The 19,249-nt window shown below is 43.0% G+C and overlaps 1 protein-coding gene across 7 annotated transcripts in view; it reads left to right on the top strand.

Annotated features, from left to right (window-relative positions):
* GAK (cyclin G associated kinase) overlaps nt 1-19,249 on the top strand; it is a 609,434-nt gene that overhangs the window by 400,777 nt on the left and 189,408 nt on the right. For all 7 annotated transcript variants that reach the window (XM_073684854.1, XM_073684861.1, XM_073684827.1 and 4 more), the window contains 3 exons: nt 8,845-8,924; nt 9,283-9,476; nt 10,146-10,283. In XM_073684854.1, the coding sequence (XP_073540955.1) occupies nt 8,845-8,924; nt 9,283-9,476; nt 10,146-10,283 (412 nt within the window). The remainder of the gene's footprint in view (nt 1-8,844; nt 8,925-9,282; nt 9,477-10,145; nt 10,284-19,249) is intronic.

Genomic DNA, 19,249 nt, shown 5'->3' with positions numbered 1-19,249 from the left:
TTAAAGCTGTCCGCTCGACTATAGGCATTACAGATACCAGACCAGAAAAGTCTGTCCAGGATGTGATGTTCAGGGGACTGGGACAAAGATCCTGGAGTTTATAGTTTATCATTAACTGGAAAACACCTTTTTCTAATTCATAGGGAATGGAAAAGGCCGGAAAGAAAGGGTTCTCTCCCTCATTTCTTTAAGAGTTAATAACCCTTTGAGGACTCGGCCTCTTCCTCCTGGGGGAAAGCTCCAAGGCTAGATGCGCTATAACAAAGGCATGTAGGAAGTCATCTCTCCCCTTTGATGATATGGGGGCCCTTAAGGACCTGTTGGACAGAAAAGCTGATACCTTTCTCAAAGGGACCTGGGAAGCAACTGCTGGGGCTTTAAAGCCGACAGTTGCTGCAACTTGTACGGCCAGGTCCTTGATGATATGGCTGGAACAGCTTTGAATCCCACCTAAAAAAATGATACATCCAGGAAGGAGCTATTATCCAACGTCCTGCTCATGCAGGGGGCAGCAGCTTTCCTAGCGGATGCCTCCGCAGACTCGGTTAGGTTGGCAGCAAGATCGGCTGCCATATCCAACGCAGCCCGTAGAGCCTTGTGGCTTAAGAGTTGGCCGGGAGATATCCAAGCCAGAAAGAGACTGTGTTCTATACCTTGCGAAAGGGAACATCTTTGGGCCAGTTCTGGATGAAATCTTGGATAAAGCAAGTGTCAAGAAAAAAGGGCTCCCTAGCTTATCCATGCCTACTTATAAACGTTCTTTTCGCAGAAGATGATTTGTGCGTAAAAGACCGCAGAGGGATCAAGATAAATGAGAAGACCGCAGGCCGAAAGGTAGAGGGCTTCTGTTTGGTTCTTCTTCCTCTGCTTGGGGTCCCTGGAAGCGGAGTCAATGCCTCGTAGCCTAGGTAGGGGGAAGCTCTTGTGCTTCTTACCTGCCTGGACAAATATTAAAGCAAGTAACTGGATCCTTGATCTGATAGGTTTGGGTCTGAGGTTCGAGTTCCAGGCGATTCTTCGTGGGAGATTCATCTTGACCCCTGTCCGCTCCTCAAGGTCAGAGCAGCTGGCCCTACAAAAGGAGGTGCTGAACTTAGTTCATAAGGCAGTCCTGGTGGAAGTCCCAGCATCTGAAAGAGGGTTGGGGTTCTACTCGCCTCTTTTTCTGGTCTCTAAGCCGGATGGATCTTTCAGGTGTATCATTAACTTAAAAGCCCTTAATAAATTCTTGATAATTCCCACCTTTAAAATGGAATATGTCAACTCAACAAGAAAATTGCTGTTTTCAGGCTGTTACATGGTAGTACTAGATTTAAAAGATGCATATTACCATGTTCCTATCCATGAGGATTACCAGAAATACCTTAGGGTAGTCTTGATCATGTAAGGGGATGTTAAGCATTTCCAGTATAGAGCCCTGCCATTCGGTCTGGCCATAGCCCCCCGGGTATTTACTAAAATTACAGCAGAGGTCATGGCTTATGTCAGAGAACGTGATATTTTGATTATCCCTTATCTGGATGGTTTCTTGATAGTTGGAAATTCTGCCATCCAATGTAATAAACACCTGAAAGAGGTGATCACCATATTGAAGAATCTGGGCTGGGTGCTAAATTTAGAAAAATCTAGGTTAGTACCCTCAAAAGTTAAGCAGTTTTTAGGTATTATGCTGGATTCAGATTCGTATGTTACCTCCTGGAAGCCAAAAAACAAAATATTAGGAATCAGGTGAAAAATGCAGTGGCAAATCCGGTCATGTCCCTTAGGGCAGCAATGTCCCTGTTGGGTACCCTAACATCATGTTTTCCTGGGGTTCTGTGGGCACAATACCACTCCAGAGTTCTACAGTGGGATGTGCTATATAATGAAGTTTTGCTTAAGGGACACCTGGAAGGAAAGATGTCCTTGTCACCCTGGTCAGTTGAGTCCTTACAGTGGTGGGAGGATGAGGCAAACCTATCTCGAGGGGTTCCCTGGGTACTTAGAACTACTAGAACAATTACCACCGATGCAAGTCCCAGTGGGTGGGGAGTCCATCTGGGGGATATGGTAGCTCATGGGGCTTGGTCAAATAGTGAAAAGGGTCTCTCCTCCAACACTAAAGAGCTGCTGGTAGTAGACAAGGCTGTTAATAATTTCTTAGTTTTCCTCAAAGGTCAGAATGTAAAGATACTTTCGGATAATAGAATTGCGGGAGCATATGTGAACCACCAGGGAGGTACGCTGTTAAGATCACTGATGAGTGACAGATCATCTCTTTCAGATCACGGACTGTCCTCTTTTTTTACTTAACAGCCCTTCATATAAGGGGAATAGAAAATACAAAAGCAGACTTCTTAAGCCGCTATCCGCTGAGGCAGGGAGAATGGGAACTAAAACAAGATGTTTTCTCCCAAATAGTCTGAAGATAGGGGCCTCCGGTGGTAGACCTGTTTGTCACAAGACTGAATCGAAAGACAAGGCTCTTCTGTTCCCTAAATCTGAGAGAAAATCCCCTGGAAGTGGACGCTCTCCTAATATCTTGGGATTTCAGCTTGGCCTATGCCTTTCCCCCATTGGCTCTTCTTCCCGTGGTCCTAAGGAAGATCAGGGAGGACAAGGCGAGGGTTCTGCTAGTCACACCCTTTTGGCCCAGGAGACCCTGGTTCTCATGCCTGAGGAGCATGTCTATCTCCGAACCTTGGGTCCTGCCCGAGGTTCTGGATCTCCTCTTCCAGGGTCCAATAGTCCATCCTCGAGCATCGGGCCTCCACTTGACGGTATGTAACTTGAAAGGTCACTGCTAAGACAGAAAGGGTTCCCTCAAGATGTAGTAGCTAACCTAATGCGTAGCAGAAAACCCGTTACAACTCAAAAATTTTTTCCAAGTTCTAGCATAGATTCGTCTTTTTCTGGTTCTAGAATTGGTGAGGGGGCACCAATAGGAAAATTTTTAGAGTTTTTACAAAAGGGTCTTGAGCTTGGGTTATCCACCAGCACCCTAAAAGTTCAGGTTTCTGCCTTAGGCGCCCTTTATAGCTGTCATCTGGCAGGCAACTATTGGGTTTCTCGCTTTATTAGGGTTGCGTTTAGATCCAAACCCATCATCAAAAGCAATTTTGTTCCCTGGGATTTAAATTTGGTTCTAAAAGCCTTGACTAGCTCACCTTTTGAGTCAGCAACCCTTAAATCCCTCTTCCTTAAAACAGCGCTACTAATAGCTTTAACATCGGCTAGGAGGATTAGTGACATTCGGGCTCTGTCTTCGGCTTTGCCCTTTACTCAAATCCTGGATGATAGGCGGGATCAGGTTTAAGAATTACTCTATCTCCCTAAAGTAGCTTCTCGTTTCCACAGACTTCAAGAAGTAGTCCTACCCTCCTGTGCTAATCCGTGTAACCAGAAAGAAGCAGAATTACATAGATTAGACATGAGGAGATATGTGGTTTAGGTACCTCTCTGTTATCAAGCACTTTAGGAAAGATAGTTCATTGTTTATATCCTACCAAGGGGTTAGGAAAGGGTAAAGTCACAAAGTCCACCATAGCTAGATGGACTAGGGAGACTATTTCTCTAGCTTATACATCTGGCGGGGAAGAAGTGCCACAAAGGGTGTAGTTTCCAAAATGGGGGTCACTTGTTGGGGGTTTCAGCTGTTTAGGTACCTTAGGGGCCCTACAAATGTGACATGGTGCTAAATTTGTGTTCTAAATTTGTGTTCTAAAATTCTAATTGTGCTCCTTTCCGAGCCCTAATGTTTGTCCAAACAGAGGTTTCTGACCACATGTGGGCTATCCGCGCGCTCAAAAGAAACTTTGTAACAAATTTTGAGGTTAATTTTCTCATGCTATTTCTTTTAAAAGTGAAAAAAATGGGGCTAAAGCAACATTTTAGAGGAAAAATGTAATTATTTTTTCATTCTACTTTGCATTAATTCCTGTGCATCACCTGAAGGGTTAAATTTTCTGGCTACAGTTTTTAAAGGATTTGAGGGGTGCATTTTTTTTAAATAGTAACACTTTTGGTGAGTTTAAAAATAGATGGGCCCCTCAAAGTCCATTTAAATCTGAATAGGTCCCTAAAATAGTGTTTTTTGTACATTTCTTGAATAAATTAAGGAGCATTGCACGATGAATAATCCTCCATACACTGGCATGCCATAGCTGATTTGTCACTCTCCTTAAGGAGAAATGTTACCCCTTAGACCTCAGTCCGGAGACTCTCACCTAGCCAAATTAGTTCTCATACTTTGCACTGTAGAGCAATACCCCGAAACATCGTGTAAATTAAGATTCTGAATTGGTTTTTATCCTTAGTCATATTGCAAGACTCGTTAGAGGGAAGGTGATGTCATTTTAATTTTTGTATTAATAATTATTGATTATAAAATTATTTTTAATACACAATTAAATGATCTACATTAATATTTTTTATTTATCAATTTTTGTTTCAGCCACTGGGTGCTGCTATTTTTGTTTGGGGGAGTGTGTAATTGTCCGTGCAGGACCGTTACACACCTCACTTATGGCAGACCTGGGCACCAGAGACTGCGGTCATAAGGTGACCGCATTACTTGTATTGAGGCCTTTCTCCTGCGTCTTAGCTGCAACCTGGGCACGCCCCTGAGCTGTCAAGATCTCAGCTGTGAGAGGAGATCACAGCCATTTTGTTATAGCCCGCAGCATATGCTCCCAGGGGGAGAAGAAGCCTGGAGCGTTGGTCCGGGGTGAGTATGTGAGGTGGCAGCGGAGAGCTGTGATTATCACACCCTGTAATTGGTATTACAGTACAGGCTGTGCTCACCGCTCCCTGCCGACCTGTTCAGAGCACAGCAGGGAGATCATCCATCTGCTGTGCTCTGAACAGACAGGGTTGAAATCAGTGCTGTGGGTAAGCGCAGACCAGGTAAGTACAAGTGTTTTGTTTTTTTTTCTATGCATTGTATAGATGGGGCCATATACCAGGATGGGATGGAGGGGCCATATATACCAGGCTTGAGGTTCAATATATACCAGGCTTGTCATTCAGATTTAAAAAGAGAAAACACGGTAGTTTGACAATAAATGGCTTCAGCCAACCCATAACCATAAGTGGAGAAAAAGTTTTATTGTTATCATTCATACTCTCTGAAACAAGGCCAAGAAAGGACAAATTCTGCCAGGGTATGTAAACTTTTGAGCACATCTGTGTATATACCAGGCTGGAGGGCCCGTATATTTACCAGGCTGGATGAAGCTGTGTATACTAGGATGGAGGGGCACTGTGGGCTCATTATACTGTGGAGCACTAAATAGGGCCTTTATACTGTATGAAGCATTGTATGGGGCCATTATACTTTATGGAGCACTGTATAGGGCCATTATACTGTGGAACACTTTATGAGGTCATTATACTGTGGGGTACTATGCGATTGTGATAAGCGGTTTAGTTACTGACATCACCTCTCATCACAGCCGCCGGGTCTCGTGGAGCACAGCTGGACCTGGAGTGGCTGCTGCTACAGCCTATGGAGCTTCGCCATGGACCACTTTGGACCTGCAAGGGAACTTTTTTTTTTAATAAATTGGTTAACAAGGGGCAGTGTCGTCTTTATTTCTCGGTCTTTATTTTTTCAGTTTTCCATTCGTGGACTATGTCGGACCTCCATGTTTTTGTTTTTTTTTATTTAAAAAATAAATTGGTGAACCTAGGAAAGTGTCAGGGAGTGTTTTTTTTTTCAAATAAAATGTATTTCTCTGGCTGTGCTGTTTTTTTCCTTATTGGTTTAGTAATGAGGGTGTCTGATAGATGCCTCTCCAATACTAACCCCTTGTGGCTTGATGCCACATGTGATTTTTGACAAATCCCAGCTGTTATCAACGCCTACTACCATTACTCAGTTTGCCACCGCACCTGGGCCGTTGGGAAGAGCCAGGCAAAGCACCATAATTGGCTCATCTAATGTGATGCGACACTTATGGGGCGGCTGCGGGCTGGTATTTTTAGACTGGGAAGTGACCAAAAACCAGAGATCTTCCCAGCCTGATAATATCAGCATGCAACTGTCTGCTTTACTTTGACTGGTTACCAATAATAGGGGGGACCCCAGGTCGTTTTTTCATTTATTAGGGGAAACACCCTTGAGTGGCAAATGAAAGGCACTAAAGGGTGCAAGTTTATTATATGTAGGAGACATGTGAATTTATATATCTACTGGACATTTATCCATTCTATTACACCACTGCGTCCGGAGCAGGGTTACGCATTACACCACTGCTCCTATAGAAGTGGTCGGAGCTGGGTCACACTTTACACTGCTGCTCCCTTAGAAATGTGTGTCCCCGCTTCATCCACTTATATGGCAGCAGTGGTTTAATGTGTGACCCTGATCTGTCTACCTCTATGGGAGCAGGGTCCTGTTTCTAACCCCAGCTTATGATACAGCGAGCTGCACCAACTAACAGAATCGGTGCTGCCGGCCATCCTCTGTGATACGGTCTACTTGTCAGTATCACTGGCAGTCACCAACAAAATGCTCGATACGCCCCAGAGCCGTGTATTTAATCCCATCATGCGATACACTACCCATATCTAGATACAGAGGTCAGTGTAATGTATCATGTGCTGTGAATAATCCCAGTGTGTGATACCCTCCACTTTTCTAACCCCAGCTTATAATATGCAGAGGAGTGACAACAGAATTTGTGCTGCCAGCTGTTCTCAGTGACACTGTTCTTGTCACCATCACTGGCAATCACCAACATATTGGCTCCACACTGTGATTCTAAAGTTTATATTTTCTTAACTTTTTGCAAACACTCAGAAGGGGAGGAGAGGGATGACTTCACACATGTGAGCAGATCCAGCCATGTGAGCTAGTTGTACAATAAGTTTTCATGACAAATTTCAGCCGCTGCTCCCCCTAATGTTTAAGTGGAAATACCAAACCTTATTAAATTATTTTTCATATTTTACTTAATTAAAAACAAATATTTCTTTTTAAATCAAAACATTAGTGCTTAACATTTTTTAACTGTTACATTTTTTTTTATTGATGGCACCTTCACTTTAAAGGGTCTGTTGTGACTTGTAGGATTACTACTTCCAACAGGTGGTGCTGGAGATTTTAAGTCCTCTTTTTCTCTGAAGAGGCAATTGGCACATTGAAAAATATAGAAATTTCTGCTCAACTTTTAACCCAACATCCTAACAAAATGTTTGAAAAATGATTCAATGTAAAGTATACATATGGGAAATGTTAGTTAATTATTGTGTATAGCGTGACTAACTGCTGTAAGGATATAAAAAATTTAAGTTTAAAAATTGCGAATTTTTCACATTTTTTTGCCAAACTTCTTAGATTTTCACAAATAAACACAAAACATATCCACCTAAATTTACCACTAACATAAAGTACAATATGTTATGAAAAAACAGTCTCTGAATTACTGGGATGCATTGAACCATTTCAGAGTTTTTAGCACTTGAAGTGACATTGGTCAGATTTCAGTTGGCTTGGTCGTTAAGGTCGAAATAGGCGGTTAAATGAAATGTGTGTTACCAGTGTGAACCATGTAATGACTGACAGTCTGCTCTCCTGATCTCACTGCAGAGCTGAGTGTGATTACAGTATAACTACCATAGTACACCTGAACCTTTTCTCATTACAATAACATTTTACAGCTGCAGTTGTCCTCTTATGGTGCTTAAGCTTCCATCTCCCAGGCAGGCAATGTGTGTGTGTGTGAGAGGACAGTAGTACAGCAGGGCTGACAGCACTGTCAGTGGACATTTGCTTTTGCTGCTGCAAATGTGTTTGAGACAATTTTCAGCACTGCTGTACTGTTATAATTACTCACAGCTCCACAGTGCATAAGGATAGCAAGTATCAGTCATTACATGTCTCACACTGTTAACAACTTTCATTTAAAATAAGCTCTGGATGCAGATTCTCAGGAAGTTCAATGCCCAGCCCATAGACCTAAAGAGCTAATTTACATATTAAGTAAAACATGGATTTTCCTGTAGTAAGTTGTCGAATTGCCGATCTCAATTTATCATTTTATAAAGCTTTTTAAGTCCTGGATGCCAATATAGATGGCTTAGCAGGGATGATACTCCTTGCTTCTAGCGTAGCATGAAGTGCACCTTTTATTATATTCTTGTTGCAGCATGAATCAGCCTGGTTCAGTTACTGCAGCCAATTATGTTTTACTGTGACTCGCTGCATGGCATCTGAGAAAACAGAATTTGAAAAGGTGTCCGGGGACCATAGAGAGAACTAACTAGTCTGAAAGGCGTCTCCGGCATGTATCTCTCTACACCACTACAGCTGATTGACAGGTACAAATGTGGGAGAGACCTGTGAATCAACTCAAGGGCTTCCCAAACTGTTCTCTCTGAAATGCTGTGCTGCAATCATTCAGCCGAGCTCTGAATAATGTTGCCTGTGACTTTCACAGCATGGATCTGTCAGGTTCCTTTTAAATGTTTTTGGTGAGAGTCTGACTGGAAGCACCCATCTTACCAGACCTAAGAAGCTGCAATGCTCCTCCTAACTAGAATGTGACTGTACTGTGGCACCAGCACATTCACTGCCAAATGTATGTCACTGTGAAAATAAAAACGGGACATGGATACTCCAGGTCCCTTTACTTTAGCTGATTAATAGGAAAATTGGGAGTCCACCTCATACCAATCTGATATTTATGGCTTATTTTTAATGTAGGCCATCAGTCCCTTACAAAAAAAACAACTAAGATTGAAATCACCTACAGAAATCCAGGTATTATTGACTGTGCTAGTTTAAATTAAAACGAGACAAATTCCCATTGGTTTTCTACAATTATTTTCACAATACATGTAAGATTATTATTTCTATTTTAGATGACTTCAATGAAGATGTTCCAGATACAGTTTCACACTGGATTTGTACCTCGAAATGCCACAACTGTGAAGTTTGCAAAGTATGTAGCTAATTCAGCTATGTAAATTACCATCCAAGCTCTTATTAGAAATTGAGCGCATTGTGAAAGTGTACAGCAACTTTCTTCTGCTAATAGTCATGTACTGCTTAAATATTTCCTGTGTTAACTTTGTTCATGTACTCCTGACCCTGCTATCTGCCGACTGCCTCATTTCCTGTTATGTTAATCGTTTTTGTGCCCAAAACACTGTCTACGTGTGCATATTTTCAGATCTGTACTATTGTATAATTCTTAGATTTGGACAAGTCACTACATTTATCTGCAGAAGCAGTGACAAAACAGACAAATATGATAAAGGCAGAGCTTTTCTTAATTTCCTACCTCACCATCATTGTAGGTATGATCTGGATGCCTGTGACATACAAGAAAAATACCCTGATTTATTTCAAGTGAATTTGGAGGTGGAGGTCTCTCCACGTGACAGGCCAGCAAACATCACTCCACCTTGGGAAAATCTTAACACAAAGCGGTTGACTCCTAAGATTCTCTTTTCAAGCCGAGAAGAACAACAGGAAATGCTGTCTAAATTTGGTAACCTTTTCACTTGAGGTTTAGGTTGGGAACTTAAGGGAGGACCATTTGGGACTTCAGATTGATAGTCATAAAGCACAAACTTGATGCCTAGATTTGTTAAGAGCTCTGAAAGAAGGTTCTCATGTATTGAATTTGTAAAATTGATCTTCTGGTCATCATTTAATAAGTTATCCCTTCACTACATTTATCACCTATCCACAGTGTAGATTCTTGGTGGTCTGACTGCCCAAAAATGGAGATACCCAAGTCAACCTTGTGAATGTAGCATGACCACCACTACATTCACTTCTATGCTATACTACATTCATAGTCACTTAGAAATGAATGGAGCAATAGTCACGCTCGTGGTCTACAATTTCATTCACACGTGTCTTTGTCACCCTCGTTTTTTTATCCTTCATGTTCCCAGCGAGCCCCCAGCAGTCATACATTTATCGTCTCTCCTGTACATAGCCGATAACTATATTTGATGGGGCAGCCCCTTTAATTCATTAGTACAAACAGACCTTGCTGGACTTAAAGCACTATGCTAGACATTTTCTATTTCACTACTCATTACTTTTTACTCTCATCAAATGACCTACCAGTATCTGAAAAGTACACAGGCCCAAATCTGTCAGTAAACCATATTCTTATGTTCTAAAGCTGTGTGTTTGTGCTTTCCAGGAAAACCTGAGTTGCCTAGGCAGCCAGGGTCCACTGCACAGTATGAAGCTGAAATCTCCCCAGCAGAACATTCTCCAGAGCCACCAAGCTCCGATCAACAGAAACAGAACAACTTTTTTCAAACTCTTGATTGGCAAGGTACCTGTACAGTACAACAGTTCTAACGTTGTAGGGACAAGTCTGGTGAAATGCATAAGCTTTGCTGCTTACTTTACTTTCTCCTCTATTTCCCGTAAGAACCTTGCTTGTGACGGAAGCATTAGGTACCATGCACTGCTGTTGAAATGCATACAAGCTGGTCTAGAACTTTGTATGAGAGTATTTTTACTATGTTTTTTTTTGTTTAAATTACCACAAAATTTTACGTTATACAATCCCTGGCAAAAATTATGGAATCCCCAGGATCGGAGAATGTTCATTCAGTTGTTTAATGTTGTTGAAAAAAAGCAGATCACAGACATGGCACAAAACTAAAGTCATTTCAAATGGCAACTTTAGGGCTTTAAGAAACACTAAAAGAAATCAAGATTAAAAATGTGGTACTCAGTAAGGGTAATTTTTTTCAGACTAAGCAGAGGGAAAAAATTATGGAATCACTCAATTCTGAGGAAAAAATTATATAATCATGAAAAACACACACAAAAGAACACTCCAATACATCACTAGTATTTTGTTGCACCACCTCTGGCTTTAATAACAGCTTGCAGTCTCTGCGGCATGGCCTTAATGAGTGACAAACAGTACTCTTCATCAATCTGGCTCCAACTTTCTCTGATTGCTGTTGCCAGATCAGTTTTGCAGGTTGGAGCCTTGTCATGGACCATTTTCTTCAACTTCCACCAAAGATTTTCAATTGGATTGAGATCCGGACTATTTGCAGGCCATGACATTGACCTTATGTGTCTTCTTTCAAGGAATGTTTTCACAGTTTTTGCTCTATGACAGGATACATTATCATCTTGAAAAATGATGTCGTCATCCCCAAACATCCTTTCAATTGATGGGATAAGAAAACTGTCCAAAATATCAATGTAAACTTGGGCATTTATTGAAGATGTAATGACAGCCATCTCCCCAGTGCCTTTACCTGACATGCAGCCCCATATCATCAATGACTGTGGAAATTTGCATGTTCTCTTCATGCAGTCATCTTTATAAATCTCATTGGAACGGCACCAAACAAAAGTTCCAGCAACATCACCTTGCCCAATGCAGATTCGCGATTCATGACTGAATATGACTTTCATCCAGTCATCCACAGTCCACGATTGCTTTTCCTTAGCCCATTGTAACCTTGTTTTTTCTGTTTAGGTGTTAATGATGGCTTATGTTTAGCTTTTCTGTATGTAAATCCCATTTCCTTTAGGCGGTTTCTTACAGTTTGGCACAGACATTGACTCCAGTTTCCTCCCATTCGTTCCTCATTTGTTTTGTTGTGCATTTCTTGTTTTGGAGACACATTGCTTTAAGTTTCCGGTCTTGACGCTTTGATGTCTTCCTTGGTCTACCAGTATGTTTGCCTTTAACAACCTTCCCATGTTGTTTGTATTTGGTCCAGATTTTTAGACGCAGGTGACTGTGAACAGCCAACATCTTTTGCAACATTGCGTGATGATTTACCTTCTTCTAAGAGTTTGATAATCCTCTCCTTTGTTTCAATTGACATCTCTCGTGTTGGAGCCATGATTCATGTCAGTCCACTTGGTGCAACAGCTCTCCAAGGTGTGATCACTCCTTTTTACATGCAGACTAACGAGCAGATCTAATTTGATGCAGGTGTTAGTTTTGGAAATGAAAATTTACCAGATGATTCCATAATTTTTTCCTCAGAATTGAGTGATTCCATAATTTTTTCCCTCTGCTTAGTCTGAAAAAAAATACCCTTACTGAGTACCACATTTTTAATCTTGATTTCTTTTAGTGTTTCTTAAAGCCCTAAAGTTGCCATTTGAGATGACTTTTGTTTCGTACCATGTCTGTGATCTGCTTTTTTTCAACAACATTAAACAACTGAATGAACATCCTCCGAACCCGGTGATTCCATAATTTTTTCCAGGGTTTGTAGTTTCTTTAAAATGTACAACAGGCTTTTCTTCAGTTTAACCCCCTTAGCATAATCACATACGTGTACATCAGCACTCAAGTGCCCATATGTAGAGGAGGTTCAAAAGCTGAGCTCTCGCCACAGGCTGCCAGCATCTGTCCATCAGAAAGTGTCTCAACCATTTAAATTACGCTGTCAGGTGTTTAAATGGAGCAGTTGTTGGTGCTTGCACACTGGCTCACATCAGCACTTAATGTCGCGATTGCAGGGCACCAATGGGTAGCTTACGCTGCTGGGGGCCTGCTGACAGTATCTGGTGCTGCTGTCTGTTTAAGCTTTGCAGCTTGGCCACAGGCTTAGCTTCATCAGAGACCACAATTTCCACTACATGCTGCAATATTGTTGCATTGCACTATATACAGTAGTATAAGCATCAGACAATCAAAGGTTTCTTTGGACACTTAAAAATAAGGCGAACAATTAAAAAAAAAAAAAAAAAAACCTTTCACCCCCTTGGCCATTTTCCTTTTTTTCTCTTTCGTTTTTTGCTCCACTTTTACCCTGAGCCATAACTTTTTTTTATTTTTCCATCAATATGACTATGTGAGTGCTTGTTTTTTGTGGGAAGAGTTGTACTTGAACAACACCATTGATTTTACTATACAATGTGCTGGAAAACAGGAAAAAAAATCCAAGTGCGGTTAAATTGCTAAAAAAGTGGAATTCCACAATAGTTTTTTTTAACCATATTCACTGAATGCTAAAACTGACCTGACCTGCTATTATGATTCTCCAGGTCATTACGTGTTCGTAGATACTAAACATGTAGAGGTTCTTTTTTATTTAAGTGGTAAAAAAAAATCCAAGTTTGTTAAAAAGTTATTTCAAAAAGCGCCATTTTTCGAGACCCATGTTATCTCCATTTTTCAGGATCTGGAGCTGGGTGAGGGCTTATTGCTCAGTTATTGCTCTTTTGAAATTAATATTTTAATTTAAAGTGTAGTCCAGTTAAACAACAAACTTTTCGGCCTACATGGCCTTCATCAGTGCAATCCGACTGCTGTGAAGATCAGGGAAAAAGGGGGGATGGGCTGGACTCTGTCTCAAAAGGTTAAGGTCAATGGGACTTGTCACCTACCAGAAAAACGGTGGGGCTGGAACGCAGTGTCCACTGCTGACGTTTTTATTGATATAATTTTGGGGTAGATACGATGTTTTGATCTAGGGCCGGCTCCAGGCTTTTGTGGGCCCTGGGCGAAAGAGTCTCAGTGGGCCCCTTTAACACATGCGATTCATGATACACGGATACCGCAGAGAAATACAGATATACTACAAGGCCAAAGATGTCGCTTACTTCTTACATTACATGAGTGATATCTATTGTAAATTCTACAGTAGCTCAGAAACCGGCGAATCCGCACAGTGCAGACTGGACAGTATAGTCCTCCATACCGTGTTATGGGCACCGCAGAGTCCTCCATACCGTGTTATGGGCACTGCAGAGTCCTCCATACCGTGTTATGGGCACCGCAGAGTCCTCCATACCGTGTTATGGGCACCGCAGAGTCCTCCATACCGTGTTATGGGCATCGCAGAGTCCTCCATACCGTGTTATGGGCACCGCAGAGTCCTCCATACCGTGTTATGGGCACCGCAGAGTCCTCCATACCGTGTTATGGGCACCGCAGAGTCCTCCATACCGTGTTATGGGCACCGCAGAGTCCTCCATACCGTGTTATGGGCACCGCAGAGTCCTCCATACCGTGTTATGGGCACCGCAGAGTCCTCCATACCGTGTTATGGGCACCGCAGAGTCCTCCATACAGTGTTATGGGCACCGCAGAGTCCTCCATACAGTGTTATGGGCACCGCAGAGTCCTCCATACAGTGTTATGGGCACCGCAGAGTCCTCCGTACAGTGTTATGGGCACCGCAGAGTCCTCCGTACAGTGTTATGGGCACCGCAGAGGCCTCCGTACAGTGTTATGGGCACCGCAGAGGCCTCCGTACAGTGTTATGGGCACCGCAGAGGCCTCCGTACAGTGTTATGGGCACCGCAGAGGCCTCCGTACAGTGTTATGGGCACCGCAGAGGCCTCCGTACAGCGTTATGGGCACCGCAGAGGCCTCCGTACAGCGTTATGGGCACCGCAGAGGCCTCCGTACAGCGTTATGGGCACCGCAGAGGCCTCCGTACAGCGTTATGGGCACCGCAGAGTCCTCCGTACAGCGTTATGGGCACCGCAGAGGCCTCCGTACAGCGTTATGGGCACCGCAGAGGCCTCCGTACAGCGTTATGGGCACCGCAGAGGCCTCTGTACAGCGTTATGGGCACCGCAGAGGCCTCCGTACAGCGTTATGGGCACCGCAGAGGCCTCCGTACAGCGTTATGGGCACCGCAGAGGCCTCTGTACAGTGTTTTGGGTCCCCATGCTGGCTGTGCCCCCATATAATGCCTCCTTCTGTGCCCCCATATAATGCCCCATGCAGGCTGGGCCCCCATATAATGCCTCCTGCTGGGCCCCCATATAATGCCCCTATATAATAAAAACAAAACCTAAAAAAAAAAATGTTGTCATCCCATTTTTAAATTAACTGTATGGTAAAAAGAATAGGGTCAAAATTATAACTTGTCTGACAAAAAAACAAGCCCTTATATGACTCAATGGAAAAATACAGCTATGGCTCATGGAAGAAGTGGAGGAAAAAGGCAAATATTAAATAGAGAGGCATTAAAGCATACCTTTCCTCTTTACTCTTTTTTTCTTTCTTCATTTTTGTAAATTTTTATACTTTTTTTTCTTCTCTTTTCCAAGCCCTAGTCACATTTTCATGGTGGTCAGTATTTAAATAACCAACTTACAACCTATGTAAATGGCTGTGTATAAATACATATAAATCCTACAGAAAGAGACAAACACAACAGAAATAAAATATATAATTTATTCATTAGAATTCAAACCTAACATAGACTCATATTAAAAATTTGGGAAATATCTCAATTTCCCTGATAATAGTCTTATGTTTTAATTTGAATTAATAAATTATATATTTTATAATTGCGGTGTGTGTCTTTTGCTGTAGGATTTATTTGTGCAGTATTTGTAAAAAAAAAAAAAAAAAAAGTGTACTAAAAGAATTTATGCCTTTTCTGTGTTACAGGTCTACTCTTGTTTTTGACTTGCAAATTATGATGCAAAAGAAATGAGCAAAATACAGAGTGGATTTGTTTATTTTTTTTACTCTCTTAACGTATATAGCGCCATTAAAGGGGTTGTCCGGTCAAACCCAGTAATTCTGCAGTCACTCTGTGAGACTCCAGACTTATGAATCATCCCAGCGCAGGCACTGTGCGCTGTGGGAATTTGCTGGTTTCAGACCTGGTAACGTAGGCAGGCTCGGTCTGGCCTGGCAGGGCGCCGGGAAATTTCCCGGTGGGCCCCGGGCCCCTTGCAGAGAGAACAGGAGAATTTAAAAAAAAAAGTGGTCGTGGGCCCTTTAAGGGCGCGCGCACGCTCTTTCACCGACGCGATGCCCAGAACAGTAGTGGGAGGGGCCTGGGAGCAGGAGTGCAGGGGCTGCACTGCAGCGTCACACTCAGCAGACAGGGCCGCACGTCTGCTAAAAGTGACGTCACAGCGCGCCCTGCACTGCAGTCTCCCACATTAGGAGCGTGTCTGTGGGCTGGAGACAAGCCAAGGTACTGTAATATTTGTGTTTGTATGGATTTTTATGTATATGCTGCCTGCATGTGTGTGTGTACAGTGTGTGTATATGCCTGTGTGTGTACAGTGTGTGTATATTCCTGTGTGTACAGTGTGTGTATATTCCTGTGTGTACAGTGTGTGTATATGCTTGTGTGTACAGTGTGTGTATATGCCTGTGTGTACAGTGTGTGTATATGCCTGTGTGTACAGTGTGTGTATATGCCTGTGTGTACAGTGTGTATATGCCTGTGTGTGTGTACAGTGTGTGTATATTCCTGTGTGTACAGTGTGTGTATATTCCTGTGTGTACAGTGTGTGTATATTCCTGTGTGTACAGTGTGTATATTCCTGTGTGTACAGTGTGTATATGCCTGTGTGTACAGTGTGTGTATATGCCTGTGTGTACAGTGTGTGTATATGCCTGTGTGTACAGTGTGTGTATGTGCGTGTACAGTGTGTGTATATGCCTGTGCGTGTACAGTGTGTGTATATGCCTGTGCGTGTACAGTGTGTGTATATGCCTGTGCGTGTACAGTGTGTGTATATGCCTGTGCGTGTACAGTGTGTGTATATGCCTGTGCGTGTACAGTGTGTGTATATGCCTGTGCGTGTACAGTGTGTGTATATGCCTGTGCGTGTACAGTGTGTGTATATGCCTGTGCGTGTACAGTGTGTGTATATGCCTGTGCGTGTACAGTGTGTGTATATGCCTGTGCGTGTACAGTGTGTGTATATGCCTGTGCGTGTGTATATGCCTGTGTGTACAGTGTGTATATGCCTGTGTGTACAGTGTGTATATGCCTGTGTGTGTACAGTGTGTGTATATGCCTGTGTGTGTACAGTGTGTGTATATGCCTGTGTGTGTACAGTGTGTGTATATGCCTGTGTGTATATGCCTGTGTGTACAGTGTGTGTATATGCCTGTGTGTACAGTGTGTGTATATGCCTGTGTACAGTGTGTGTATATGCCTGTGTACAGTGTGTGTATATTCCTGTGTGTGTATATGCCTGTGTGTACAGTGTGTGTATATGCCTGTGTGTGTACAGTGTGTGTATATGCCTGTGTGTGTACAGTGTGTGTATATGCCTGTGTGTGTACAGTGTGTGTATATGCCTGTGTGTGTACAGTGTGTGTATATGCCTGTGTGTGTACAGTGTGTGTATATGCCTGTGTGTACAGTGTGTGTATATGCCTGTGTGTACAGTGTGTGTATATGCCTGTGTGTACAGTGTGTGTATATTCCTGTGTACAGTGTGTGTATATTCCTGTGTACAGTGTGTGTATATGCCTGTGTGTGTATATTCCTGTGTACAGTGTGTGTATATGCCTGTGTGTACAGTGTGTATATGCGTGTGTGTATATGCCTGTGTGTACAGTGTGTGTATATGCCTGTGTGTGTACAGTGTGTGTATATGCCTGTGTGTACAGTGTGTATATGCCTGTGTGTACAGTGTGTATATTCCTGTGTGTACAGTGTGTATATGCCTGTGTGTACAGTGTGTATATTCCTGTGTGTGTGTACAGTGTGTGTATATGCCTGTGTACAGTGTGTGTATATGCCTGTGTGTACAGTGTGTGTATATGCCTGTGTGTACAGTGTGTGTATATGCCTGTGTGTACAGTGTGTGTATATGCCTGTGTGTGTGTATATTCCTGTGTACAGTGTGTGTATATGCCTGTGTGTACAGTGTGTGTATATGCGTGTATGTATATGCCTGTGTGTACAGTGTGTGTATATGCCTGTGTGTACAGTGTGTGTATATGCCTGTGTGTGTATATGACTGTGTGTGTGTACAGTGTGTGTATATTCCTGTGTGTACAGTGTGTATATGCCTGTGTGTACAGTGTGTGTATATGCCTGTGTGTACAGTGTGTGTATATGCCTGTGTACAGTGTGTGTATATGCCTGTGTGTACAGTGTGTGTATATGCGTGTGTGTATATGCCTGTGTGTACAGTGTGTGTATATGCCTGTGTGTACAGTGTGTGTATATTCCTGTGTGTGTGTATATTCCTGTGTGTACAGTGTGTGTATATGCCTGTGTGTACAGTGTGTGTATATGCCTGTGTGTACATGCCTGTGTGTACAGTGTGTGTATATGCCTGTGTGTACAGTGTGTGTATATGCCTGTGTGTGTGTGTATATACCTGTGTGTGTCTATATGCCTGTGTGTTTAGGTGTCTTCACATATGTGTGTGCTTCCCTGCGTGTCTGCATTTTTGTGTGTGTGATTGTCTGAGTGTGTCTGTGCATTTCTGTGTGTGCTTGCCTGTGTGTGTACGTGTCCCCATTTCTGTGAGTATGTGTATCTGCGTGTGTATATTAGGGCTCTTTCACATGTCCTGATATTTACGGGACTGGAAATATCCGTGTCCACCTGTGTGTCATCCAAGTGACTCATACTGGCGCTTGGGAATCAGTATACAGTTAGCGCTGTTCCCAAGAGCCGGGTGCTGAGCGCTGCCCTCATCATAGATCCCTGCAGGCGCTGTGATCAGCAGCAGCGGGGTCAATGATGAGAGTAGTAGTCTACTCCCACTGTGTCCGTGTCCAACTGTAAAAATAATAATAAAATAAAAAAATCCTTATACTCACCTCTCCTAAGTGTCACCTGCTGTAATCCGTGCGAGCGCTCACGCCGAGGAGAATGACTTCTGCAGCGAGCTTGCTCCAGAGCTGCGCTTAGTGAATGACAGGGCACCGCTTGTTGAGCGCAGCTCCGGAGCCCACTCGCTGCAGGAGACATTCTCCTCGGCGTGAGCGCTCGCACGGATTACAGTGGGTGACACTTAGTAGAGGTTAGTATAAGGATTTTTTTATTTTATTCTTTTTACAGTTGGACACAGCGGGTATAGACTATTACTCTCATCATTGACCCTGCTGGTGCTGATTGCAGCACCTTCAGGGATCTATGATGAGGGCAGTTCTCAGCGCTCTTCCCAAGCACCGGGTGCTAACTGTCATCAGTGTGCGGGACTTTTTGCGGTCTGGACAGCAGGTAAAAAACAGACATGTCAGCGTGTTTTGCCCACGGACACCACATGGTCTGTGGAAAGTGGAAACACACTGACATGTGCACATACGCATTCATTTGAATGGGTCTACGTGTACCAATGTCTCTGGTACGTGTGGAAACGGTCACCACATGTACTGACGTGTGAAAGAGCCCTTAGTATGTGTCCGTGTGCGCTTGTTTTCGTGTGTGTAAGCGTGCTTCTGCATGTCTGTGTGCTCTTCCGAAGATTTATTATATTTGGAGAGAGATGGGAGAGAAATTTTAGGAGACAGAATGGGGAGATGTGTGAAGAAACAGTATGGTGAACTAGGGGGAGGGGTGGGAATGAGTGCAGGAA

The sequence above is a fragment of the Phyllobates terribilis genome, unplaced genomic scaffold, assembly GCF_046119375.1.
Source record: "Phyllobates terribilis strain yellow unplaced genomic scaffold, ASM4611937v1 Scaffold_1__5_contigs__length_1240528914, whole genome shotgun sequence".
NCBI lineage: Eukaryota > Metazoa > Chordata > Amphibia > Anura > Dendrobatidae > Phyllobates > Phyllobates terribilis.
This window is presented reverse-complemented; position numbering and strand designations above follow the sequence as displayed.